Genomic DNA, 27,323 nt, shown 5'->3' with positions numbered 1-27,323 from the left:
GTTCATGGCCCGCCCAAAACGGTCAACAAACAGCCGAGATTATCGCATCACATAAAATACTGGTTGTTCTTCCATAAACTACATCTCGGCCAAATAGGGCAGATCCTGAGGATCCAGACTGTCGATCGGAATCAAAAAGCATGATTTGTTGGCCGATCTGCGCCTACCACTGCTTCTCGCGATCGGAATAATATCCTTGATCGATTGGGATGAACATGATATGAAAGATAATCTTGAAATCAGCTGAGAGCATCGAAAGAGCCGCACAAAACCCCGTCACTATATAAATGATAACAGTTTCAGTTTTATATTTATGTACAATTTACATATCCTTAGGATCTAACTGTGTGTTCATTTTGGTACAAATTGCATTGCAAAATCAATAAATAAATTGATCGTGTCTTCGGTGCTTAAGTGCTTGACCTGACTTTAAGTACAAAATCTATTATTGTATCCGGCGTTTGGGTTGTTGTAAACTCTTTGAGGAGACACTTACGCGCACTTACGATTGATTGTTGACGCTTACGTTTGTTTGCATTCAGTTTAAAATAGGACTTAGCAGCTAGAAAAGGGTTTTGGTGCTACGATTCGCAAGCTATCACTTGGACATATCACAAAACGCGTGCTCCCCGCTCCACATCGTCCCTGCGTGGGGACGACGACTCTCACGCAGTTCGACAGGCATTGGCATACTCGACGCAATCGTGCAAGGTGGGAAAAATCTCGAAGGGGCCCTCGCTGAGGGCCATGCTATGCACCAGTGTGTCGTATACCCGATCCACGGGGCTAGCCAGCAGGAGACGTGCTCCCCTCACCTTCAGCTCCTTGCTCAGGTCACTGAGCGTGCGGCAGCCAGCCACATCTATGTGTCCCAGCATGGAGAAGTCCAGTATGAGGATCTTGAACATGTCCGAAGCCTCCACGAGCTGGCCATTGTTGGCCTTGCCCCCGTTTTGCGACACAGGCGAATAGCTGGACTTGTTGCCTGCCGTCCTGCTCGGACTGGGGCTGCTGAGCGGCATCTTGTCCAGGCCGACCGCCTCGTACAGCGACCGACGGAAGAACAGACTGGTGGCAAAGTTGAGGGATCCGCTGTAGCGATAGATCCGCGTCTCGGGCACTTGCATTGCGTTGCGGTGCTGGTTGAGGTCCATGTAGATGCCGGGCGACTCGGGCATGTAGCCCAGCAGACAGGAGTACGGCTTCAGGCCCTTAATGTACAGAGCCAGCAGAGAGATGCAGATGCCGATCAGCAGACTGCCAATGGAGGGGGTTAACAAAGATTCCAGTCTATCTGTAATTCAGACCTACCCAATGTCTATGTCGATGAGCACCACGCACAGGAAGGTGGATATCCAGGTGAACATCTCCAGCTTGCCCTGCTTGGAGAACTTCTTCAGCTCCCTGGCCTGCATGAACATCGGCTTCAGCGCCACTATGATCACACCAGCAAGAACGCACTGGAGGGGGGGAGGAGACAGTCCACATTGAGTTAAACATGCTTAAATGAAGATTAAAGAGCATATAATTACCCGTGGCAGGTCACTGAAGAAGGGTCCAATCCACATGAGGGTGACCACCACCAGGGAGGCAGATACCAGGGAGGCTATCTGCGACACGCCGCCCGTCTGGTCCTGGATGACCGATCGTGACAGCGAACAGGCCATGGGTATGCAGGAGAAGCAGCCGCCGACAATGTTGCCAATGCCCATGGCAAAGAGCTCCTGATTGGCGCGCACCTCGTAGCCGTGCTTGCGGGCGAATGTGAGGCCCATGGACATGATGATCGAATAGGTGACGACGGCAATGGCAATCGAGTCCAGGGCCACCTTCGGCACGAGATCGAGGCGCGGCAGAACGGGCTCCGGCAAACCGCTGGGTATCACTCCCACCAGCTTCACGTCGAACTGCGGATACAGATCGAAGCACTTCGAGATCAGGGTGCCACCAATCACGGCTATCAGCTCGGCGGGCAGCGGCAGGCGACAGTGTTTGCTCAGGTACGGCTTCAGGCACTCGTTGCATATCACCATGAAGACGATCACGCCCACGCAGAAGCCAAAGTTGACCAGATTCGTTTGCGGCACGCTCTTGACCACATCGATCAGCGTGTAAACGATCTTGAAAGCGCCCTTGTACCGCTCCACCTCGATGCCCAGTACATCCTTCAGCTGCGCCGTGACCACATGACAGGCGGCCGCCGTCGTAAATCCATTCACCAGCGGATCACTCAGCAGGGAGGCCAGCGTGCCCAGTCTTAAGAAGGCCATCAACAGCTAAAAGAAAAGAAAACGGGGAATAAGTAAATTTTGTGGCAGTTAAAAGTAGGAGGGAGGAATGCTCACATTTACAATGCCCACCGCCAGGGCCAGGGATGTGACGACCTCCAGGTTTGTGATCACATCCACCGGCGGCGTAAGGCTCGCCGCCGTGGCGTTGGCCAGCAGCAGGGGCGCCCCTGTCATTGTAACATTCGTAGGCGCCGTCAGTGGGGAGCCCGTGGAATCCACAGTGGCGTAAGTCTGCACCACCTTAAGCGTCATCATGCTGGCCACCGCAAAGGTGCCAATCGATATGTGTTTGGACGTGCCGAGCAGCAGATAGACCAGCACCGGAAAGACAGCCATGTATAGGCCGTTGCCAGCGGAGACACCGGCCAGGAGGCCGTAGGCCATGCCGTGAGGGATGTTCATAATAGCCACCGTAAAGCCGGCAATGACATCGCCAGCGAGATCCCGCCTGAGCGAGTACTTGGGCAGCCACTGCAGGATGGGTATCACGCCCGTGAAGAGTGCGAAGAAGTTCCAGCTCTGCCAGCAGCTGCGCAGGGACGAGGGTATGCTCTTGTCGCGTGCCGCGTAGCCCGTCTCCTTGATGACCAACTCGTGGGTGAGCACATCCCGATGGATGCTGTACTTGGGCTGGATTTTTGGTTTGCTTTGTGTGCTCCCATTGCCACTCCCACTGCCACCTGCACTTCCGTTTCCATTTCCATTTGTGTTGTTATTGTTCAGGGGATTGGTTCTGGAAAGATCAGGAGTATATTTGTGATTGTTTTGCAATGGGTTTTGTGCCTGTTCTGCTGTACTCACTCTTGACTCTCTTTATCGCTAGGCATGATGGCAATATCTTCTGCTACTTCTTGGACTCTCTGTTTCCCTCCACCACAACGTGCTACATTGGTGTCTGTGTAGGGATGGATTCGTAGATCTCGCTGAAATTGCGACTCTCTTAGCTGGAACACGGAGCAGTTGGTGTCCTCTGTGTCCTCAGTATCCCCTTCGGGTGCGTCTTTTGGCTTGGGTATTGCACCGCTTAGTCTCTTCTTAGATATAGGTATTAACAAGGTTACGTCTTCGCTATTGATGTTCGTATATAGGATGGGATTATCCTCGTGGGTTAGTAGTCGACGTCGCCTTTGCTGGCGATCGTGCAAGTCTTTTAAACGCTTCCAGGCCTCTCTGCCCACCGATTTTATATGATGTTTGGGTTTCTAAAATTGCAGTTAGAACAATAATTAATATTATGAATAGTATTTACTATCTATATACCAAGTTTGACCTTTAAATGCTGTCTTTAAAGAGCTGAACTCAGATTAATGAAGACATGAAATGCCATTAGATCGCTGGACATTTTTTAGCAACATTTTAATCATTTATTCCCATCCATTTCGAGTTCCTATTAATTATTTGACTTTCAATGGACCCCCCTGTAATCAAAGTACGTCAATAGATAGTACGAGAAAGACTACAGGTATACGAAAATAGGTATTTCACAAGAAAAACACACACTTCCCAATACTCCTTTTAGTTAGATAACTTCCACTAATCAACAATTAGCATCACCTTCTACGTTCGGGTGTTCCGTCCAGTCCGGGACTGGGGTGGTTGAGCTTATCACACAGACAAAAAGCAACTGAAACATCGATCACGGCAGACTGATCTTCAAAGAGAAGCCATTGTTCCCAGCCGAAGCGTTGCCCAGTTTCAGATACAATGGCGAATGCTAATTGATGAAATCATTTGATCAACATGAGTCCGAGGGCTGCCAGCCAATTCACGCATCGGTTATCTATTGTACTCGTCGTAGTCGTTGTCTGATTGCGCATAGTTATATTGACGTCTGTGCTGAAGATGTCCCCCTCCATCCAATCAGGCAGGCCAGGCCAGGCCAGGCCAACTCCCAGCGAAAGCCACTTGCTAAATGTTCAATAAAGAAACTGAAATTCGCATTCAACGGGGGAATATTGTACGTGGCGTGCTGTTCCCTTTATTGGCCTAAGCTATAATCGCCTACAGTAATCGGTTAATGGTGGATTAACTTTATGGAAAATGTCTGAGTTGGCATATACACTTTACAGATAGCAGAGGGTTTATAATGAACAAATAAGCGCTAAAGCGGGGAATAACAGGTAAAAAACCAAGGCAGGGTGTAGCCTCGCATGGAATGTGGACAATCCAGAACAATCAAACGGGATTTCTCCTGTGGGATATATCATAAACAATAGGGAAATCATTCAGAACGTTGTTTAATGGAATTTGGCGAACCCTCTAAGGGCAGACTTATAGCTGCAGCTATTACAAATCATTATATACAAAATTAACAAACTGGAATACTCGTATGTCTATTTCCATAACAAAGCCATGTGCTCAATCTCTATAGTTCCCTTAACATTTGCTTTACCGACTGACACAGTTTTGCGCCAAGTGACCATTATACGTACGTACGCATAATCGCACTCCATAATCCAAAGTAAAGCAACTGCATAAGACGGATCCACACATACATATGTACATATGTATGTATAGTCGTATCTTTAAATATATATTTCGAGAGCAACATTTACACAACTTTTTCCTCGAAAAACCCGTTGGCGACTTGACCGCAATGTCAAGTTCAACGCTTTGATTGGAAACCGTGCAAACTGAGAGACGAGACTGGAAACATATAATATGTGCGAGTAGTAAGGCACCAGTTAAACAACGTGTAGAATCAATCACAAGATCATTCTGGACTTTATGGGCAGTCGTTGACATTGCAGGCCGCCCTCAGATCAACAGCTGCCACTTGTTGCATTTAAATTTGCATTTCAAATGTGAGGAAACAGCGCAAAGATTTCCACTGAGTGGGGGGAATATTTAACAAGCTAAGGGACTTAAAACTGAATACCCTCAGTCCCACCAAGAATAGTTTTCAGCCAGAAACTTAGATACAATATATATAGATATAGACCATGCAATTAGCCAGCCTTCAATCTACCCATTATTTGAGCATTTATGGAGTGCAATTTCCAAAAGAATTGCGTCAAGACTCAGTGGAAACATTCAACACATAATCTGCCTCTCCACTCCGTAAACTCTTTCTCTCTCTCTCTCTCTCCGATCCGATGCCATTAGTTCTACCAGCCAACCGGCTAGCTGTTAAGAGTAAAGTACAAAAAACGGAATCTAACAATTGGCTTTAACCGAACACATGACCAGGGGCCGGGATGGTTGGATGGATGGCTAAAGCGTTCAACTAATGACGAACAGCTGTCGGGGTTGGTTTTTTGTTTGATTTTTGTTTTTTCGGCTGACATTTTGTGACGTCCCGTCTAGGCTGCTTATCAGAAGCAGAAGTGTCGTCCACTTTGCCTATCAGCTTATCAGCAGGCCACAAACAATTCCATCGCAGCTCATAAATCAATGTTTTAGTCTGCGAAACAGAGACAAAAATCCGCAATTCATCCGATTGAGAGAATGATTAAATTGTTTTCAACATACAGAACCATCAGAGCATAGGTTCAACGAGATCACGTGGCTGTGATTTGCCACAAAACTTCCCTCTAGGCCACCCACAGCGATGTGCTCCACCATTGTTTTCCCATTCGAACCCTCTCTCCCACAAACGGGTGTCGAATGATAGAGCGGGCAGCCCTTGTCCTTATCAGGTCTCGAGTGGCCTTCACATAGCTGCACTAAGCTAAATACACATCGTTACGTTCCGTTCCCAACCGAGCCACGGAACCGCCCGCCATTCAGGCGTGGAAAATTGATATCACATTATTGATTACGTAAGCTCCAATCACGTCATAGACAGTAGCACCAGACAGTGTCGAAATGAAAGTGAAGTGAAGCTCTTAGTGTTAGGTGTAGTACGCACTTCAATCATGTTGATTGACTCTGTCTCTGATGTATGTATGTGTGCCCTTTCCGTAAATGAACCACGCGACTTCTCTGCACTATAGAATAAAGCAAACTAATTTTGGAGCTGGGCCTTTATTTGTCTGATCTCTGGGGTTTCTTATTCCGTATTCCATATTTCGTATTTAGATTTCAGTGGATGCTGCTGCTGCTGTAGGTTCATCTTGATAAACGTTGATGGACGTGCAAGTACATAAAAGAGCGGAGTGGAGTGCTTATTTTGGGGTAAAATATTTGCCAACCTCTGGAAATTTATGGGGGCACGCGAGATTTATTTTTTTTATAAACTTTAATCTACCACAAATCCACATAAAATAATATAATATAATATGAAAGTTAAACAGTGAGTGCGGCGGGGTAAATAATAATAACAGTGTTTAGGTTTGATTAGGGAGGTGTGCGTTGGCTTCTAAATGCGATTCTGACTCAGTGCCCAAAGTGCTCAAACGCTGAAAAGGTATTTGGGGGGTAATGAGTGAGTCAGTTGGGCAAACTCAGATCAGTTTTGCATGGAATTTCTCTCTAAAATTGGCATAGTTCAAGCCCAAACCAAGCAAAAAAGCAATAAGTTCAAACAAAAATTTATGAGTAATCATTATGAGCTCCACAACTCGTGTTGCCAACTGGCCGGTGTACATAGTATTGTAGGCTACTGTTCGGCGGGGTTTGGATGCGGTTCAAAGTCTTATCAGTGGAGTCAAACTATTGCATGGGAGAGAGACGCGCGCTCATTTTCGATTCAATCAAACAATAATACAATGTGTTTATTTTTTTGCAGTGTTTTTTAGCTTCCGTTTCGTATCTGCTGGATATAGATTGCATTTGTTTGTGGCCTGGACTTTGATACTTTGTTTTTTTTATACCCGTACTCAAAAAAGAGTTAAGGGGTATATTAGATTTGTGGTAAAAGTGGATGTGTGTAACGCAGAGAAGGAAAATTTTCCGACCCCATAAAGTATATATATTCTTGATCAGCATCAATAGCCGAGTCGATATAGCCATGTCTGTCTGTCCGTCCGTCCGTCCGTCCGTCCGTCCGTCTGTCCGTCTGTCCGTCTCGATGAGCGCCTGGATCTCAGAGACTATAAGAGCTAGGGCAACCAAATTTGGTTTCCACACTCGTGTGATATCACACTGCTACAAGTGTATTTCAGAATTTCGCCCCGTCCCCTTCCGCCCCCACAAAGGACGAAAATCAGTGGCAGCCACAATTTTAAAGATACGATAGACTAAAACGCAGTATAGTAGAGAATGCCCATATCTACCAGATTGCCGAATCTGAATCAGATCGGATCATAATTATAGCCAGAATGAAGAAATTAATTTTCAGTTGCTTCCCCTGTCCCCCCTCCCGCAAACAACATCGCAACTCATTTTCCTTCTCGCTCGCACACTCCGCCGCGTTCAGTGCGCGAGCAACCCCTAGCGGAGGAGATGTAGAATCTAAATGGTACATGTAGAATATACATGTTAGATGTATAATATAAATAGTATATGTAGATGTAGATAACAGTCATAGCAAAAAAATGTAAAATTTTTTTTTTTTTAAGTTTTAAATAATTATATGCTTAAAAATGTATATGCTGACTGAGTACGGGTATAAGTAGAGTCGCGTCCCCAGAAGCGACTCACACGTTCCTTCTCGTTTGCTTTGGAGTAAGGGAAGTAGTTCTGGTGCGCCGCAGTTGGCAGATTTTTTATATCTCTTTGTTTAGATTTCGATTGGTGGCGGCATTTATTTATTTTCTATAGCTTTCAGAGGGCTTGACTGGCATAATTGCGAGGTCGGGGCCGGGCAGAGAAGTTGAATATGTGCAACGAAACATTTGCCACTTGCGCACGCACGAATTCCACTTCTGACAGCGCAATGAAAGCTTAACCACACACACATGAAAATTAATTGGAGCAGTGTTCAATAGACGCGCAAACGTTTGAGTTTTCCGTGTGTTATCAGTGTTCGCCGCGACCGACCTTAGAATTTTTTGCTGGCAATCGCCACCAGCCCAGCTGTTATTAGTAGGTACTCATAGCTGTACAATTTTTAGTCGAAATGCTATCAGAAACTCTAATAAAACGAGGCACAACAGGTGTAACGAGCGTGGAAGAGGGGTTTTTGCACTCCGATAATGGCAAATGGCGAAGGTGTAGATAAGACCCACGTACATACATACATATGTATGTCTGATAAATGAATCGACTAATCAGCTGATAAATTAACTGGTTGACAGTTTAATGTACTTTTCTGGAAATATATTATACATATGTACATACATACTATGTACCTTATTACGCATTCATTCCCTTGCAAATAAAGGAAAGTTGAATTTAACTCTCAATCTAGAAGCTAACCAGATACTTGTGGAAGTACTCATTAGCGGGGGTTTTTTTTAGGTACAAAAACTTTATTGAGACACCCCACGCAGATCACGAATTGATCACCCCCGCAAATCAATAAAATATACATAGAACTCGCAACTTAAAATATATATGAATCTCTTATTGGCAATGCAATCATCACGATCGGCCTCAATCACGAAATATGCATCACTGTTCCACTCCTCTCTCTTTTTCTCCATCATTGAAAGTTCATAAGGCAGTAAAAGATAATGATCAGAGAGGAGTACAGTAGGAGGAGGAGGCAGAACCCTCATCGACAGCATCAATAGTGCGCGACAGTCTGACGGACATAGAGAGCATCAAAACGGGAAGAACGACATAGACATGCATATAGTATGTATGCATTTACATACATATGGGTATGAAAGGGAATGCAAAAACAACAACATTAAATAGAGCCCCCAATCAGACTCGTGTATCGAGTGCGAATGCACTCAAGAGAGAAACGACAACAGCAATGGTCAGGGCTAAAAGAGGGGGAAAACGGGGTGGACGGAAGAGTCAAGCAAATGAAAACAATAAAGGCGATGAAAAAGCTGAGCAAAATGTACAATTAATTTGATTGGCCTAAATTGACAAGAAATCGAAAGAGGGCGAAGAGACGAGAGTTCAGAAATGAACTTAACAGCGAACTATGTATAGAGCGAAATGTAGGAATCTCTGGTGTTTTTACCTTGCGGAAACAACTCGTAAATGAAATTTGGTTGGTATTCGATTCGGTTGCCAAACAATTACGTTGTCTGTTTGGTTGCTTTTGTTGTTGCAGTTACTGGGTATTTCGCGTTGTCGATTGTTGTCACCTTCAACTTTTGATAGCAGCCGTTCTGGTTTTGTTGCTGCTGCTGCTGCGGCTGCTGTGTCACTTGTTGCCAATAAAATATTTGATTAACACTTTTCACAATCCTTTACGAACTTTAAGAACTTTTTGTTTCATAATTATCACATATGAAATGTTAAAGCCAACAGATTAAAGCTAATTATTATATTTTCACCGACTGCTGGCGCTGGGCGTGCGTGCTTTCGGGCAATTCCGTTATTCTCTTATTTTGTTATTTCTTCTTATTCAACCGCCCGATGAATGTAGCTGTGTTGCTTTTGTTTTTGTTTATTGCCGAGAAGCGACGCTTGCGACACACGTAAAAGTTTGTCGTTGTTGCTGTTGCTTGCTGCTGCTGGGGACGAGCGCCAAAAAAAGATGCATACGCGGTAAAAGGAACACACACCGACAGCGAAAACGGCCCCAAAAACGACTGAGCGTGTGAGCTAGAGGTGTCAAACCATCGAGGGCACTATCGATAGTTTTTACTGCTAGCCTTTACTATCGATGGTTTTGAGACTATCATGATAGTATCGAGCTACAGTCGTTGCGCTTTTAATATGTTTGGATTGTCTGCTATAAGATACGAAGACACATTTTTAAACAAATCATCGACAGGTGGCATCTAATTTTTACAATGGACAAGTTCCTAAAAGGTTTGAATGGTTTTTTAATAAATATTAGAGCTATCACGATAGTATCGATTGTTTTTTCAAAACATTTAAAGTTGATATTCCTCGATTTTGATATTCCGTTTAATATTACTAGCTAGCTGGGACTCTCAGCCCTAAACAAATAATTTTATCCGATAGATGAATTAATTTTCTACTAGATTGGCTAACTTTTCACTGCTTCCTTCCTTTTCATTGCGCATTAGAGCAGTCCAACGATGCTTGCGACAGTTTCAGGAATACCCAGTACGAATTATCGATAACTCACTCCCGCCGGCACTTCTGAGCTAAAAACTATGGCAACGCATTTTGAACAAGTTGTTTGTGAAATTCCGTTCACTTTTCATAATCAGGCTCGGCTTGAATTAGAAAACGAACAAAATGGACAAGCCCCAGTTGATTGAGCACCTGAACGCGTCCGTTAACTACACGGTGTACGACACAAAATGGATTCCACTCTCGGCCAAGTTTGTGGTGCTGGGCTCAAAGGCGAATAGCCATGGCATTATGGACATCTACGAGCTGAACGAGGACCAGCTGGTCAAGGTGAAGACTGTCGAGAAGAAGGTGGCCTTCAAGTGCGGCACATTCGGCGCCTCGTCTTTGCGCAACCGTCACATTGCCATTGGAGACTTCGAGGGCAGGCTGCAAGTGCTGTAAGAACACCAGGAACCACTTGCTAGATCTGTTCATATATGCCTACATTTTTCAGGGATATGGAGCGTCCCGAACTGCCGGTGTACAATGTAAAGGCCCACACCGCCATCATCAATACCATCGATGCCATTGGCGGCAACCAGCTCGACTGTGGCGCCCCAGAAATCGTCACTGGCAGCCGCGATGGTGCCGTCAAGGTGTGGGACATACGCCAGGGACAGTCTCCTGTGGTTGACATCTCACCGCCACCGCAAATGGGTGACGGGATCAACCAAAGCAGCGGCCGGCGCGATTGCTGGGCCGTTGCCTTTGGCAATACCTTCAACGCCGAGGAGCGAATCGTAGCGGCTGGCTATGACAACGGCGACCTGAAGCTCTTCGATCTTCGCTCGCTCTCCGTGCGCTGGGAGGCGACCATGAAGAACGGCATTTGTGGCCTCGAGTTTGATCGCCGCGACATTCCTATGAATAAGCTGGCCGTAACCACGCTGGAGGGAGGACTCCTCGTCTACGATATGCGCCACCAGCATCCCACCAAGGGATTCAGCTATGTGGAGGAGCGGAATGCCGGCCGTAGCGTGGGCACAAACGGTGTCATCAGCGGCCCCAAAGCGACTGTCTGGGTGGCTCGACATTTGCCCCAGAATCGCGATATCTTCCTCACGGGCGGTGGCACGGGCTCCATACGCCTCTGGCAATACGAGTATCCCGACAAGCGAGTCGTCGAGGATGCGGATGGCACCAAATCGGGCGTGGCTGGTACTCTGCACATGGTCAGCGCGGCCACATTGAGCTCCCAGCCCGTGCACTGCTTCGACTGGCATCCGGACAAGCTGGGCCTGGCCGTCTGTGGGGCCTTCGATCAGAGCGTCCGGGTCCTGATCACCACCAAGCTGAACGTACTTTAAATCATTTTGTTTGTTTTCGATGCCCCTTTACTTTGCAACACTTCAACACAATACGGCAACATTTGCCACACTCAATTGACGTCCAAGAAGTCCTTCAGTTCCAGACAGACACACAAATGCACAGCTAAGTATGTATAACTAAGATTAAATCTAGGCCAGAGTCAGGCTAAACCGAACGTTGAGTGTTCATCCGTTGCTGCACCACTTGGGTAAGATCTGCGATCCGTTTGTCCAGCTGCTCCACCTTCTCCTGCTGCTCTGCCGGCACATTGACGTTGATGGCCCGCCGCAGGGCATTGAGACAGGATGTACCGGACAGGCGAGCCGAGTTTAGTGTGGATGTTATCATGACTTCACTCTCGTCCGGGGCATGCTCCTGCACCGCCGCCTGAGACAACTCGGCCACCTCCAGGCATAGATCCAGCGCCTTCTGGGCATGCTCTGCCTTGACCTCCCATCCCAAATGCTTGGCCGTGTAGGCCCGATACGACTTGACCAGCCGCTCGGCCTTCTTTAGCGGTGTGGCTGCCACCACCGCAGCCAGCTCCCAGACCAGGGGTTCGTTTCCATGCTGAATGCACTGCTGACCCAGCAGTTGGACAACCCGCTTGATCAACAGCTGGCAGGATGCTTCCTGATGCTGCTTGGCTATGCCGTACACGATTCTCGCGAGCACTTCCTGGTCGAGGTAGTGCTGCTTCAGCTCGGACAGACGCTGATAGCCGCGCATGGCATCGTCCCAGTGGGCGGTGTCCACAGCCACCAGCATGTAGTTCTCCCACACCTTCCAGTTGCTGTAGTTGCACTTGAGTGCCTCGCCCAGCACGCGATGCGCTCGCTGCTTGTCGCCCAGGTTGATCAGGGCTTTGGCCAGATTGTTCCACGACTCGAACCCGTTGGCTTCCAGGTGGGTGTAGGCCAGGTACGATTTAACGGCCGCCTCCCATTTCTCCAGCTGCATCGCAGAGTAGCCGCAGCGCAGGAGCGTCGACTCCTGCAGCGTATTGATCTCAAGCGAAAGCTGAAAGTGCTCCAAGGCCTGGGCGTATTCTGCCCTCCGGTAGAAGTAGTTTCCCCAGTAGGACTGGGCCTTGCTGCTCGTCTTCTTGGAATGCAGCCACGCCTGCTCGTAGCACTGCGGATCATCGATGGCGTCCCCCAGAAGGCAGTAGAGCAGCGCCGTGGGCTTCTTCTCCAGCTCCTGGCGTATAATCTCCGCTGCCTTGTGACGCAGCTCCAGACTGGTGTAGCAGTCAATCACCTGTTGCCAGGCATGAATCTTCAGGCAAATGTCCAGAGCAGTCTTGGTCATTCCCAGGGAGCGCAGCAGATCCACCAGCTGGAGCTGCACATGCCAGATGGGCTGTAGATGAGCCGCAAATCCATACGATAGCCTAGACCGGAGCGACTGCTGCTCTTCATTGTGATCCAACAGCTTGACGCACTCCTCGCACTGCTTCCAGCTACGCTCCACAGTCCGGCGCTGGCCAGACTCTTGCAGGCAGTTCAATAGCAAGGCTGCCTGACGCACTTGCAGGGGTCCGTGCTCCTGGTAGAGCAACGTCTGTGTGTACGGCTCCAGCTGCTCGTCTGCCAGGCGGTCCTTGGGCTGCGAGCGCTTCAACTGTTTGCTGTCGGAGAAATAAGCGATAAGAAGAGGTCGTATCTTGTCCTACTGATCTATCAATACTCACACCTTGGCCAGTACGAGGACCTGGAGAACGCTGGGCAGAGTCATCACATCATTGTCCTTTGGCTCAATGAAGCGTATACGCTCCAGCCGTGTATCATCCTCCAGGAGCAGCAGCTTGGGCAGCTTTGTGTGCCTGTTGGTGTCGGCAGCCGCCGGCAGGTCGGGACTGGTTGCCTCCTCCGACAGCTGCTCCACTTTCAGGCAGAGCTGGGGCAAGGCTTTCTGCTGGAACTTTGTTCGCACGCCAAGCAAACCCTCGACTTTCAGTTCCACCTGGAGCTGGGCGCAAAGCTCATCCAGAACTTGGGAGGCCATTTCGGAGCGATGGAACAGCAGGTAGCCGTTGGCCAGCTCCAACAGCAGCAGACACTGCAGCTCCCGGCTGGCAAATTGCTTCGCTTGGGGCCGCAGCACAACAGCGCACGCCTTGAACTGCTCGTAGAGGGAGGCTGCCAGATCGTCCATGATAAGCTGATGCTGGCAAATCAGCCGTATGTTCCACACGGCCAGGACCTATAGGAGGGACTGACTTTGAAATTATAGCTCACAAATATTCAGATCTTCCCTACCTGTGAGGCGGGGTAAGCTTCCAGCAAACCTCGCAGTATTTCCCTGGCAACAACCAACAGTTCGCCTGTCTTGACGTTGGGATTCAACTCCTCGCCACTGGCCTTTAGCTGCTCCTGTGGCTCAAATGCCTCCAACTGCAGTTGGCTTAGCATTTGCTTGCAGTCTGCGACTTTGTCGAAGGGTCCGGTGCAGTTGTTCTGCACAAACGCAAAGAACAGGCGCAGAAAGCTGTTGAGTAGCTGCGTCGGAGTCTCCTTAAAGTCTTTATCCTGCCAGTTTCTGATGATCTGCCGTATCTCCTGCACTGTCCACAGCTCCTTGCCGGCCCACAACTGGCGCAGTTGCTCATCCGCCGGTAAATCTTTGGGTGCGTTACAATTAGTATTAGCAGACTCGGTTGGGTAGGGGAGGGACGGAACTCACCATCCAGGGGCACTGCATCGTTGAAATTGCATAAATAATATTCACTAAATGTGTCCTCTTCCAACATTTTCATTTAGAATTAATAAGCGTAGCAAATAAACAAAGACTCTTCCTCCACGTGCTTCACGTGCTAACCAAGGCGGCCACTTTCGGCGCGCTTCTAGCTTTCCGTGATTAAATAGGCCTCCAAGAGCTACAGTCGTTGCGCTCTCGATATGTTTGGATGGGCTGCTATTAAATACGAAGACAAATTTGTAAACAAATCGACAGGTGGCATCTAATTTTTACAATGGACAAATTTGCAAATTCTTCGGAAAAAACACAAGCGCGCTCAGCTGTTGCTGGCACTTTTTCGATAGCAAGAAAAATACCACAAAGTTTTTTCATTATTTGAGCCCGATACTTTTACGATAGTATCGATTGTTTTTTTTTTTTTTCAAAACATTCAACGTTGATATTCCTCGATTTTGATATTCCGTTTAATATTACTAGCTAGTTGGCCCTCTCAGCCCTACAAAAATAATTTTATCCGATAGATACATAAACTTTCTACAAGATTGGCAAGTTTTCAGAAGTCCTTTTTATTGCATTGTTTCAATAAGAAGGTTCAAACAAAAAGAACATAAAACGAATGTGACGTCGTTGTTGGTGGCGCTGCCAGACTCGTACAATTCGTAGTTGCGGGCTGCCACCATGATATTTTGCTACCCGTTTCCCATCTCTAGCATTTTCTAGCACTGCACAGGAATGGTTGTTATTTGGCGCCATTTTCAAACAGATCGGAATAAAGAATTTTGAAACATAACTATTTATTTATAGATTAGCACTTGACTGGCCCAGCTTCACCCAATTTCATATAATTAGAACAATTTGCATCATTGCACAAGTCACGGCGGCGCCGAGACGCAAGTTCAAATTTCAATTAAATCGCCCGGCGTCTTGTGCATATAAAAATAAATCCCCCAAACATCCCAAAACAGACACATAAATATTTACATAAGTCACATGCACGCGAAATTGGCAAAGTTCCTTTGAATCTGTGTCCCGTGGGGATTCCGTGGTGGTGGGCGGTGGGGCGGTGGACTCATGAAACACCTGTGACAGAGCGCAGCTTTTTTCTTTGCTAATTACGAACCCACACACACACACACACATATATATATATATAAGATAGCACAGACACACAGATAGATGGAGACGGTCGGAAAGCTATTTGGTATTTAATTTTTTTACGTCTCAGCCGTCGCCGCCGTAGCTTCTAAATTTAAATTTCACGGTCAAGGTCGTCGATTGCCAACGCTTTCGTAGACGACGGACGGTTGCTTGGCTGGTGTGGTGTGGTGCGGTGCAGTGCGGAGGCGGGGCACACAGTACAGCGAAAACAGCAGCGCCACAGAACGCAGTACAGTTTATGGGGGAAAACAAAAGAAATGAAACCGTATCTATCAGATACTTTGTATACAAGCATTCCGGCGAAATTCGATAGCACAGTTTGCCTGCACAGAAGCTGCCTGTATTGGTGTGGTGGGGTGTGTGTGTGTGTGTGTGTGTGTGTGTGCCGTGCCTTTGGTAAATGCCATTTTTATAGCTACCATTGGATTGGGATTGTGTGGGGGTTTCGCGGGTCCTGCTATCTATCGTGTGCCTCTTATCTGACTCTGAAATCACTCGAGTTCAAGGCTATCATTTGGTATCTGCTCAGATATTTGCCTGTCAATAACTCTGCTAAAGGATAAATATCAAAGGCAAAAGCGTCCATCCATTCTGCATGTAAAATAATAATCGAAGCATTGCAGTTACGTATACTCAGCACAAAGATGGATGGACTAACAACAGAATGCACTAAAGTGCCTTTAAGTTAAAGCTGCACAAATACTTGTAAATTGACCAACAAACAGCTTTAGTTCGAATAAATTTTAACGGTTTTTCAGCAGCGCCTCTCTTAAATATTAAATTCAAATTTCTTATTCCACCACTTTGCTTAAAAGCTCTCATTGTTTGCTTTGCTGTTTCTCTTTCATTTCGACACTGACTGACTCTTCTCTTTTTTTTGGGTTCTTTGCTCTTCGCCTTTTTCTACTCATTCTCCATGCCTGCTCGCTTTCCTGCTCTTTAGCGCTTAGTCATCTTTTGGCGCGCTTGTTTCGCACCCGTACCCCCCTCGACGGGGCTATGTGGCATGCCGGCACGGGGTTGCATGGCATGGTTAAATGCACATTGCATGGCATGGGGCTGGAACGCCGGTAGCAGCAGCAGCAGCAGCACGCGGCATGCGGCTGCAGTCTGAACGTCATCATGACCCAAAAATGGCAGCTGCCGCTGCCGGCCTCTTGTTGTCTCCATGAAATTGATCGTCAGCCATGCCATGAATAATGCACAGACAACAAATGCAACAAAAGCTGCAATGCAAATGCGTAAAAGACGAGATTCCAATCAAAAATCAAGACACAACAAAAACACCGTACTGGGAAAGTTGCCTTCTTGCTGTTCAAAGATATTTTCTTACAACGGCAGAGGCATCCATCCTCCTGCACTGACTCCCATTGGAGCTTACAGCAGCATTTTGGGTGCTTAGGAACCTAAATCGGCAATCCCTGGTCACCATTAACCATTCCACTCAACTTAACAAAACAAAAACTTAAAACTTAACGCAACAAAATTGTTTTAAAAAAGAGAAAAACTTTCCATCAGCCTTACTTTACTCTACAGGTAAAAGGCGACTCATAGCACAGTCTTTGTAGATTTTTAACTTATTTGATGTTGTTTTTAAAGTATAACTAAAAATGTGTGTTTGTTTTATAAGAGTTTGTTTCTCTTGTATGGTAAGGGTACTCCCTGAACCGGTGAGCATCGTCTGGCTGCCAGTATATGTATTATATCTTGTTTTTTTTTTTTTAATTTGCTCAACTGGCATATTCTATTCTAAATAAATAATTTGGGTTTGGGTTTGGGTTTGAATTTGAAGTTAACTTCAAATAAACAGCGAAACAGTTGCTGGCCTGCCGTCGTCTCTATTTGTATTTATTTATATCTTTTTTGCTGGCTTTAATTGCATTTTGTTTAATTTATATGTTTTTTTAATTTTTACCTTTTATACCGCCTATTCTGCCTCTCAAGGTCACGTTCTGGTTTGTGTTTCAATATACTTTTATTTTATTTTCTGTTCTGCTGCTTTTGTTATGGCAAATGCATAAATAGAATTTGTTTCGGGCACTTGTTTCACTTGTTGTGAAAATAATTTAATTGCCGCGTGACACAAAGGCGCCTCCAACTGTACAAACATTGGCCTGCTTCAGAGCCCCATTCCCACAGACCCCCCCACCACTGTTTTTTCTCTCTCTGATTTTTCCATGTCCCCAACCGAATTGGTGTCAGTGGGTTTCCATGTCTTTGGCGCTGGGGCGCAACATTTTCAATTTCAAATCAGTTTTCACTTTCGCGCCGCAACTTTCACAGCCACAGCAACAGCAACTGCCAGAGCGCCATCGGCGCGCGCCAAAAACGGCCCCACACCTGTCTCACCCTCCTGCTGTTGCTGCTGCTACTGATTGTTGCATTCCATTTTGTGGCGAGCAGACAGTCAGTTTCCATTTCATTTCTGCTTTCCCCCGATGTTAATGATTCAAACAAAAAGGGGCCAACAAATGTGCAAGTCTTTATTTTAAATTTAATTTTACAGTTTATTTCGTTGCACAACGAACTGTGGCAAGACTTATAATCGATATGTCCAGCATTTATTTATGTATCATCGTTTTGAGTAGATCTTTAATAAGTGCCCCGCCCACGCACCGCTCTCCAATCATTATCATCTGATCCGATGCGACCTTGCAGAAGTATTAGGAGGGAGTCTATTCTCGTTTTTTGTTTTTGTCATTCGAGATGCTTTAACTGTTTGTTTGGTTTGGTCAGTTTTCATATTTTGTTGCTGCTGATTTTTGGTTGCTTTTGCTTTTTGCTTTTGTTGACTAAAATGCCATACAACGCATACTAAAAAAGTTCTACCGAAATTAATTTATTTCGCACTTAATTATTCAACTGACCTTGGGAGCCGTCGTCTGCTCTCTGCCCAGCCAGCCCCGTGCCGCGCTCACACCCACTCCACTCACTGCACAGCTGCTACGCTACTCGTTTCTGGTTCGGATCGGATAACGACCAGAACGAAACAACAACAGAATCAGCAGAATCAGCAAAATCCGCAGAATCTGATCATGCTCGGACATCTACTATTGCCGAGCACAACAACAATCGCGGCATGGTGATGGGGCTGGGGAAGGGTATTGTAGAGCTTTGTGTAAGTAACCCCAAAAAAAAAAAAATACAATTAAAGATCATTCGAAAATAGTTTTGCTACTCGTACATATGGGAGGGCGAAAAATTCATCAAAAATAGCGCGCAATTAGTTTGGGATGTTGGGATCCCGGCGGGGAGCAGGCCACCAGGCGCTGACAGCAGCAAAAAATATCTGTTGCTATTGAGATGGATCTGCTGCGATTCGAAATCTGATGAGTGAAGCAATCTAAGCAGAATATGAAACTAGATATAGGGAGGGATTTATTTTGCATATCTAATGTTTATTTACATGGGATATTCTTTTATAGTTTCCCGCACTCGATGTTATCTCAGTTTGCTATCCTGGCGTCTTCCTTAATTATTTGTTATTATTTATTTGATATTTTATAGTTTTGTCACAGCTGATTGGGGGGGCAGCTGTGTATCACATTTCCATTCCAATATGTATTCATGTCACTGTAAACTTGGCAAAATTACCCCAGCTAAATTTCCAATTAACTTTTTAATGACATTTGTTTGTAGTTGTTGTAGGCAGGCACAAATTCCCTTTGTGCTTTTCACACTTGTGGAGAACTGCAAGCACATTCGTGTCATAATATCCCCCTCAGCTGTAGCGCCGTTCTCCTCTTTCCAGCACCTGTTAGAGCAGTGGCTGTTGGTGGGTGTTGCTGTTTCTTTTCCTCTTGTGGTGTGATCAAAGGCAACATTCACACGTCGACCTTGAACCATTATTGCTTATTAATTTAATTTGTTTTTGTTGTTGTTGCTGCTGTTTTTATGATCGTTTCGCTTCATTCCTGTTTCTCTGATTCTGCTGTTGATTCTCCCGCTTGCTAGAGATTCGTTTTGGCGCGCGCCAAATATTAGTCCCCCCTCCCAACCCCTTAGAAATTATACTTACTATTTGAATTAATCAATTCGAGACGCACACGTGTCGAATAACGGACCGCAAATCAAAAGTTTCGACATGGAAACAACAGAACGTGCACATTCATGCATACAATGTGGCATTGGGTGGAGAGGTGGCTTGGGATCCGTTGCAAATCAATCAATTAAAAGGGAGAGAGAGAGGGAAAAGTTCAGCCTAGAACATGAGAAAAAGTACGAGGAGTACGTGTGCTGAGCAAAAATCCTTGAACCCTTCCTTCTCGCATTATAATTTCCCCTACACTTTGCACCCAAATGAAGTCGCAATAATAACGGAATATAACTAAACGAAACAAGAGGCGTTGGCAAAAACAAGTGCCGAGAGCGACGGAGGCCAATAAGACTGTAAAAATACCCTGTATAGCTGCGAACAGTAGTATACTGTTGTGATATTACAAACCTCTCTTTCCAGGTATTACCACTGGACCCATATACCCTCTCACCATAGCAAAGTGCCGAGAAGGGTGTCGTGTGTAATTTCACAATCGGTTCAATTCCAAGGGCTTACAATTTGCATGGGATTACAACTGAATAAGGTTTAATCTATAGATTGTAAATATATTTGCCTTATTTGTTGTATAATTGATGTAAATTTATACAGTGTCTTGCATTCGGCTTTACCTTTCCCCTCTCTCTCTCTCTCTTTGAATGGGTTTTGCCGTTGCCCAGGCTGCCTGCTCTCAGGAGGTTCCTATTTGCTCTCTCACTCTCTCACTTTGATCAAAAGTACCTTGCACTTTACAGGAGAGCCTTACCCCGCTCTCACTCACTCACTTTCTATAGCTCACGTACGCCTCCTCCTTCCCTACATATTCACTGTGCTTTGTGAGTTATTTGCGTCGCGCCATTGTCGCTGTCGGCATTTTCGAGTTTAGCGGCCTGTCGCAGGTTTCAAGGACGCGTCGTTTGGTTTTTTTTTCTTATTGCTGGAGTAGACGCCGCTGCGATTTGCTTGCAAAACAAAAACAAGAACTTCCGAGCGCCGAACTTCGTATACGCTGAATCTAATAAGTGGATTCATATTCTCACACCCCTCCTTCCAACATGTTTCCTTTCCGTTCGATCTTCCTTTGCATTAGAGAGAGAGAAAAATACGAGCAGACACAAATAACTGTTTCCCCTCTCCATCACACACATCTATAGTGGGAGAGCGAAACAAAATACAAGTGCCAATTCCATAAGCAAGCATTTATGAAAAGGAACAAAGGGAGAAGAAGAAATGAGAGAGCAACTCTGCATCAGACCACCAACAGTTGTCCGGCGGCAAGATGGCCTAGAAACGGCAGGCAGAGTAAAATCCACGGAAATATTAGCAAGTGAAGTGCAATTAGTGTTTTATCTAGTTAATATAGATGTACGCATATTATTTTATGCATTCATTAATTTTTTTCATGTGAATTATGTGTGGAGCACCCTTTTCTGTCCCATGGGTCTCATTTTTCTATGTGCTGTCTTTCAAGTGTGTGCGTGCGCGTGTGAAAAAAGTGCGAAATTGGCGCGAAGTTTGCTTCTCTTCCTCACTTATTCTTTAAATATGTTCATATATGTAAGAGGCATAAGCACATAAGCATATTGTTTTATGCATAAATTTAGTTTTTTCATGTGCAAAATGTGCGTTTGGTCAGTGATCTTTCGTTGTGGTGCGTATGTATGTGTCGGTGAAAAATATGCAAAAAGGCGCGAATTTTTCTTTTTCTCACTCCTACATGTAAGGAGCGCAAAGAAGAAGAGGTCCGCTCTCCGTGCAAGTGTCGTAATAGTAAAAGGTGAGGCATTCCAACTCTTGGAATTTGTCTCTCCCCCACGTTTAGTGCGTGCAAGCATCATGGAAGTGCTGACCTCACCTTATTTTAATGCACTCCTAATTTATGCTCTTATTGGAAGTGCTCTCTCTTTTAAAATAAATTTACGTGTGTGTATGCGTGGAACGGAGTTCAGTGCTAGAAAAATGCGGCAAAAACTGAAAATTTGCGCGGGAAAAAACGATTGCAGGAAAAAGTGGATAATTATGGTGAGTTTTATTTATGTATTGTTTATGGGTGCAAAAATTGTTCACAAATCGAATATACCCCCGATGCTCTTTGAGTAACGGGTATACAAATTAAAAGCAACAAATGTCGCACTGAATAACTGAATAATAAGAGATAATTTAGCAAACAGCACACACACACACACACAGAACAAGCTCAAAAACAGCTTTGAAAACAAATATGAAGAAAATAGGGAACAAAACGATTTCGGGGGTTTATGGTCAAGGTCAAGGACGCACATCATGACGAACAGAAAAAAATAAGCGAGTGCAGCAACAAAATGGAATAAAATCAAACTGATTAACCGGCAGACGAGCTGTCGAACTTCAATTCGAAATTTTGAGTGCATGAAAGCAGAAGGAAAGGTGATCTGATTTGTGGGATGCGAGTCGACTACGGGACACGCTATCTCTTAGCCCCTTAGAACCGCCTGCTAACTTCCTGATCGTAATTATTCTGTGAAAAGGCCCTCAAACAAAAAAACAACAAGTCACCGTTTATCGATCATTAACAGAGACCGAACTTGACATTTCCCCACATGGAATGCCCATATACCTTAACATCGTAAAACCTACAGTTAATTTATCATACGATACAGGGAGGGTCAAAAGAGCAGCATCTGTGAGGCGCCTACGACACCGGACTGACGTTCCGTTCATTCGTTTCAAATCAATTCAAATTAACTTAAAAAAAATGGAATAAAATCAAAAACTCTGAATAATTAACGGTGGGGGCTCGCTCGTGCTTTTAATTAATGATCTGAACTTGGAAATTCGTAGTTTCGAGTTTAGTCTTGCCTTTGGTCGCAACCAAAGCCGTTGCCGTTGCAAAGCGGAAGCCAGAACAGCTTTTGGGGGCTAATCTGATCTAAGACTAGGCCTCATCCGATCGGTGCATGAGGTGGAGGAGGGTGACTCAAAAGAAGGGAGGGGCCCTCGCCTAATTGAAGGCGCAGACAGCGCCGCACAGTGCGAGAGTATGTAAAAGGCAAAATTCTGAAAAATCCCGCAGCGAATCACACAAGTAAAAAGGCATTAAAATGTATACAAAAGAAATAAAGAGTACAGCAACAAAGGCCACACAACACTCACACACACACACAACAGCAAAGCAAAGTAAAGCAACAAAAAACACAAAAAACCAACAAAATCAAACACGAAACGTTGATCAAGGTTAGGGTTATCACATTGCCAAGATCAAGGTTATCCGAATACATATATATGTATATGTATGTGTTTTTTGCTTCTCTCTTTTGTGGAGACGGACGTTTGTCAGTTCCAGCTAGGTGCATGTGTGCGTGGTGTGTGTGTGTGTGTGGTGTGTGCAACGATTGCCGTGCCAGACAGAACGTCGATAAATTTTGCAAAACTCGCAAAAAGCTTCTGAAATAAAAACTGGCTCAGACGAAAGTAATAATTATAATATGATGATGATGCTCCCTAATGTTGATTTATTCGGGGATATCTGTGCTGTGGGCACCTGGGATGCACACGTAGACTCATTCAGATGGGAGCACTAAAATATTTACAGAGTAGAAAATACATCGATAGCTCTATTGCCTACTATCAGGAACATGTCCCTTAGGTGGACTGTAACTACAGTTTACTAATTGCAAAAAACATTGAAATATTGTACGATTTGGCCTTCGTGCATTGCATATAATCTTACATATTTATTTATTCTATCTAAAAATGTATATGTATATTTTATACATTTGTTATTGATACCCCTGTATGGCCATAGAACATTAATTCGAAATTGATTCAACTATGAATGTCCTAATTAATTTATTAATTTAATTTTTAATAAATTTTATACTGTTTCCAATGGTTTATATCCAATATTTTAAAAATAACACCATTTAAAACGGAATCAGAGCCTGAACAATATACACGTATTGCCAGGTTCCTGATCAAACAATTAAAATAAAGTTAATCTATCAATCTAAAGTTAACTTTTCAATCCAAAAAAAATACAAAAATATTCTCTGTGATCAAACACATAAAACTAATAATGCTAATGATATTTTGGTTGTGATATTTATTCGATTGCGTTGTTTGTTATCTTTAAACCGATTTGCCAAATCGTATATCTAATATTAAAGCCACTTAACGCCATTTGCAGTTTTCGTTGAGACTTCTCTTCTCTTTTGAAATGATTTTCGATGCGCTGCTTTGGTGTTGATTAATTGGTTGAGGAAGTCGACAGCAGCAGCTTCGATCGATCGATGGGCTGGACTGGACACACACACACACCTGATGCTGAGCGGCTGAGGCTGAGACTAAGGCTGGCCCACTTGTCATTGAGGACTGAGATGAAAATAAGATCCAAATCGAAATCGGAATCATAAATCGAACAGATAAATAAATGAGCGGCGAGAGAGCGGCTCTTCAATATCGGAAGTAGCTGAGCTAACGGTGTCTTGTGCATCCATAACAAATATGAATGGAGGAATGAGTAACCCAAACAAAGATCAAGAAATGAACGAAGGAAAACTGGTTACCGATTTGGCCTGGCCGGGGTGTCTGTCGGCCGTGAGTGCCGCTCTACCCTACCTCTCTATGATGTATATGCGGGCGATTGTTAAATCTTCTGAGTACTACACTTCGCGGTTATCAATGGAAGAATGCCACAGTTTTGGTTTTCCAATTTCTGTCTGGCTCTCGGTCTGCTGTATCTCTGTTCAAGTTCAAGCGCCCAACCCAAATCGGTTGGGTTGTATCTCTCCGCCGCTCCAAAAGCAAACCTCATATATTCGTAGCTATAGCTACTCGTGTACGACCCTAAGGTCAGTCGTTTAGCAACGCCCAAATCCAAATATTGACTGACGCTCTAAATACGAGCGAAGACCAGCCGCCGCTGGTGGCGGCGGTGGCGGTCGCGGTCGCCGTTTCGGCGAGTTCGGAGTGCGGAAAAACCTTCGACGATACCTTGACTTCAATTTGTTGGGTTTGTCGTTGTTTGTTGTTTGTTGTTTGCTGCTGTTGTTGCTCTTGCTCTTGTTTGTAGTTTTTGTTGTCTCGTCTGCTGCTGCCGAAAAGCGTGGTCCAAACTTGACCCAATTTTGGTGGCGATCTGCCATTGTCCGTCCGGCCTAAATTTGCGAGCCCTGACCCTGACCCGTAGGTGGGGTCTGGTATCTGTGTCTCTGCGGTTCCTTTTTTAGGGTGTGGGCTTAGGGCTCGATCTATAAATGGTCTGGATGTGGATTACCAAATTCGTAAATTTCTATTCTAGTTTTTAGGGATTTAAATCTCCGTGTGCTTTAAATTCAAAATATAAATAATAAAATTTAATTAAAATTAAATTAAATTATTTTTTCTCTGGGTGTACAGTAGTAAAAGCTTAGACCCCAAAAAGAAAACAAAAACAGAAAAAGAAACAGTTTCATATTTCCAGTCGTTTCCTGTTCTGTACCGCTGGGTATCTCGTATCTGTTTTATCTGTTCTTCTGCTACGATTTTGCCCATCTCAGCATTTGGCCCCAGAGTCCACTCAGACAGATCAGATCGAATCGGATCGCATGGTGGGATCAACAAACTGTTGGGGTCTGATCTGTCTCTGCGTTCATTCCACTTTGTGTGTGGGGTAAACATGAGTTGACATTTCTGCTAGCCATGTTTATTATTCCAATGGGAATGAGAGTACATTCCACTCCGCCCATAGAGTGGCCGATAAGATGGCAATTGCAAAATAAAGCAAAGAAAAACAAAATCTGATGTAAACAAAAATCCAGGCTAACCAACCAATAATAAACAGTGTTCCCAGTGGGTAGATGGAAATCTCCCTATAGGAGGGAGCCAATCACAAAGAAAATAGAAAACTGCTCTTGAAGATATTTTTCTATTTATAGCAGAATGGGAGGAATGGGTGGAACGGGAGCTCAAGTTCAATGGCTGCACCCTCCTCCATACCAGCATTGAGTCAACAAAATTCGCAATTTGCATGTGCCCGATGAGGGATCTTGGTTCTGTCTGCTGTCCCCGGTCTCAAGTCCTGTAATTGCAGGAATTATGTTTCTTGGATGAATCTGCAACGTGCAGCGCATACGAAATGAATCCTCAACGAGCTTAAATGTTTTCATAACTCATCATAAAGAACGCCGCCGTAAATCACGCCCCAAAAAAAAAACAGCAAAAAATCAGCGAAAGAGGACACCTCACCAAAGTACCCAAAGCCAAAAGGCAAAGCCAAAGCCAGAGACAGAGCCACGAGAAGGAGCTGCAGAGAGGTGCAGAGTGTGATATGATCTTCAGGGAGATTCGTGCCAAGGCCAACTGTCGACTGATGTCTGAGGTAGATTGCAACTTTGTCGCGTTTCAGAATTACCAAAATTCAATGGAAAGTCGCAGCAGAAGTGCCGCAGAAAGGACAATCAATATCTACTTCATTTTATAATTTTTAAAAAAGAAAAGAAAAAGATTTAAAGGAAGTTTTTAAGCTAGAAAAGGCTTTCCCTACTCTTGGAATTTCTTTATCGAATTACACTACTTATTTCACTCCGTAGAAACCACAAATCAGATCTGGTTCAAGCATTGCTTTATTTTATTTTAGTTTATATTTTTTTTTATTTCAAAATATTTGACGGACCAAGAAGGGCATTCGCCAGCCCACACAACCGCATGACAAAAGAGATGAAGGGTGAGAAAATAAGATGAGGTGGAAGAGGAGAAGGAGTAAAAAATCTGACCACACATATGTATGTACATATGTATTTATGTATGTGCTACCATTAACCCATTTGGGGCCGCCAAGGACAACTTGATTGAGTCGCCGCATAATATTTCCGGTAGCTCTTTTGCTGCGGCTGCTGCTGCACTGCTGTTCAGCTTTTATTGCCTTTGTCTTTTTGCGGCACTTATTAGCTGCGTCCTCTGCAGCCAGCAGTGGGCTCCATGCAGCGGCAGAAATGCAGACAAAAGATCGGAGAAAGATCTGCGCAAGAGAACAGCTGGCAGACCCTGAACTTTGTCGCCCTACTGCAATTTCTTGCCTTGCCTTGCCTTGCCTTCCCTTTCCAGTTTTCCCCCTGCTGCAGTTTGGTGATCTGCTGGGGCCTGGGATCTATGCATATTATTGTGCCGCGCCTTGAATTGAGTGAGTGAACCGATGATTAAATGCACTGCTTGCAGTGCAGTTCTGTGCGCTGCCAAGACAGAGAGAGAGAGAGAGATGTTAGTGAGTGTCGGTGTTTACTACAGATGGGAAGTAAATATACTTATTCTTAAGGAATTATTTGCCAAGAGAGAATATTGCAGGGCAGGAGCTTTTTTTATTTATGAAAGTTATTTATTTATTTATTAGAACTCAAACATTTTAGAGAAACGAATTCGAACTAATGATACTCTCAAGGCATAGCAGCTGTATCCTATTCTTTAACCCGATGGATCTTAAACCTGGTTTAGTAGTGGGATCGTGAGTCACTAACTCATCGCAAATGTGCATTAACCGCACAACAAGGGTAACCCTCGGAGATTTCTCTCTCACTCTCTCTGGGGACGACCACTGGCCGCTGCTGCACCCTTGAACCGCTTGAACCGCTGGAACCGCTCATTGACCGCTTAATTAGGGCCGTGTAAGTACTTCTTTCCGTCATGTTCGAGATTGTCGGCCTTCCCCTTCCCCTCCTCCTGCTCGTCTTTGTCCAAGCGAATATCGCGAAACTCCCTTTCCGACCGCCCCTAGCCACTGCGGAGTACAATGCACCGCGATCGCGGCTGGATCCGTCGTCCGTTGGTCGGTCTATGACCTGCATGCC

At 45.0% G+C, this 27,323-nt stretch overlaps 3 protein-coding genes across 4 annotated transcripts; 1 reads left to right on the top strand and 2 right to left on the bottom strand.

Moving 5' to 3' along the window:
* Nucleotides 1-284: 284 nt before the first annotated feature.
* LOC111064839 (sulfate anion transporter 1) lies at nucleotides 285-9,336 on the bottom strand. 2 transcript variants are annotated; one of them, XM_022352644.2, is made up of 6 exons: nucleotides 9,253-9,336; nucleotides 3,093-3,493; nucleotides 2,346-3,024; nucleotides 1,533-2,276; nucleotides 1,312-1,460; nucleotides 285-1,257 (listed from the first exon to the last, which is right to left on the bottom strand). In XM_022352644.2, the coding sequence occupies exons 2-6, from the start codon at nucleotides 3,116-3,118 to the stop codon at nucleotides 666-668; spliced, it is 2,190 nt and encodes a 729-aa protein (XP_022208336.2). In that variant the 5' UTR covers nucleotides 3,119-3,493; nucleotides 9,253-9,336; the 3' UTR covers nucleotides 285-665. The 2 variants fall into 2 exon arrangements, with proteins under 2 accessions (XP_022208336.2, XP_022208335.2); XM_022352643.2 differs by lacking the exon at nucleotides 9,253-9,336 and adding an exon at nucleotides 6,142-6,162.
* Nucleotides 9,337-10,371: 1,035 nt separating this feature from the next.
* LOC111064846 (WD repeat-containing protein 92) lies at nucleotides 10,372-11,804 on the top strand. The gene is made up of 2 exons (XM_022352656.2): nucleotides 10,372-10,723; nucleotides 10,780-11,804. The coding sequence occupies exons 1-2, from the start codon at nucleotides 10,449-10,451 to the stop codon at nucleotides 11,630-11,632; spliced, it is 1,128 nt and encodes a 375-aa protein (XP_022208348.2). The 5' UTR covers nucleotides 10,372-10,448; the 3' UTR covers nucleotides 11,633-11,804.
* LOC111064845 (tetratricopeptide repeat protein 27) lies at nucleotides 11,642-14,683 on the bottom strand. The gene is made up of 4 exons (XM_022352654.2): nucleotides 14,319-14,683; nucleotides 13,895-14,256; nucleotides 13,327-13,838; nucleotides 11,642-13,263 (listed from the first exon to the last, which is right to left on the bottom strand). The coding sequence occupies exons 1-4, from the start codon at nucleotides 14,389-14,391 to the stop codon at nucleotides 11,799-11,801; spliced, it is 2,412 nt and encodes an 803-aa protein (XP_022208346.2). The 5' UTR covers nucleotides 14,392-14,683; the 3' UTR covers nucleotides 11,642-11,798.
* Between the last annotated feature and the right edge of the window lie 12,640 nt (nucleotides 14,684-27,323).

Source organism: Drosophila obscura, unplaced genomic scaffold, assembly GCF_018151105.1.
Source record: "Drosophila obscura isolate BZ-5 IFL unplaced genomic scaffold, ASM1815110v1 contig_208, whole genome shotgun sequence".
In the NCBI taxonomy this organism is placed as follows: Eukaryota; Metazoa; Arthropoda; class Insecta; order Diptera; family Drosophilidae; genus Drosophila; species Drosophila obscura.
Note: the sequence above shows the minus strand (reverse complement) of the source record. Positions and strands in the feature narration are given on the sequence as shown.

Excerpts from the sequence above, each read along its gene's own strand:
- LOC111064839 (XM_022352643.2), bottom strand. Across the intron at positions 3,025-3,092 it reads AGCGATAAAGAGAGTCAAGA|AACCAATCCCCTGAACAATA; the intron begins GTGAGTACAGCA and ends TGATCTTTCCAG. Across the intron at positions 2,277-2,345 it reads TGGCGGTGGGCATTGTAAAT|CTGTTGATGGCCTTCTTAAG; the intron begins GTGAGCATTCCT and ends CTTTTCTTTTAG.
- LOC111064846 (XM_022352656.2), top strand. The coding sequence starts at position 10,449 with ATGGACAAGCCCCAGTTGATTGAGCACCTGAACGCGTCCGTTAACTAC. Across the intron at positions 10,724-10,779 it reads GAGGGCAGGCTGCAAGTGCT|GGATATGGAGCGTCCCGAAC; the intron begins GTAAGAACACCA and ends TACATTTTTCAG.
- LOC111064845 (XM_022352654.2), bottom strand. The coding sequence starts at position 14,391 with ATGAAAATGTTGGAAGAGGACACATTTAGTGAATATTATTTATGCAAT. Across the intron at positions 13,839-13,894 it reads AAGCTTACCCCGCCTCACAG|GTCCTGGCCGTGTGGAACAT; the intron begins GTAGGGAAGATC and ends TCCCTCCTATAG. Across the intron at positions 13,264-13,326 it reads GTCCTCGTACTGGCCAAGGT|CAAACAGTTGAAGCGCTCGC; the intron begins GTGAGTATTGAT and ends TTTCTCCGACAG.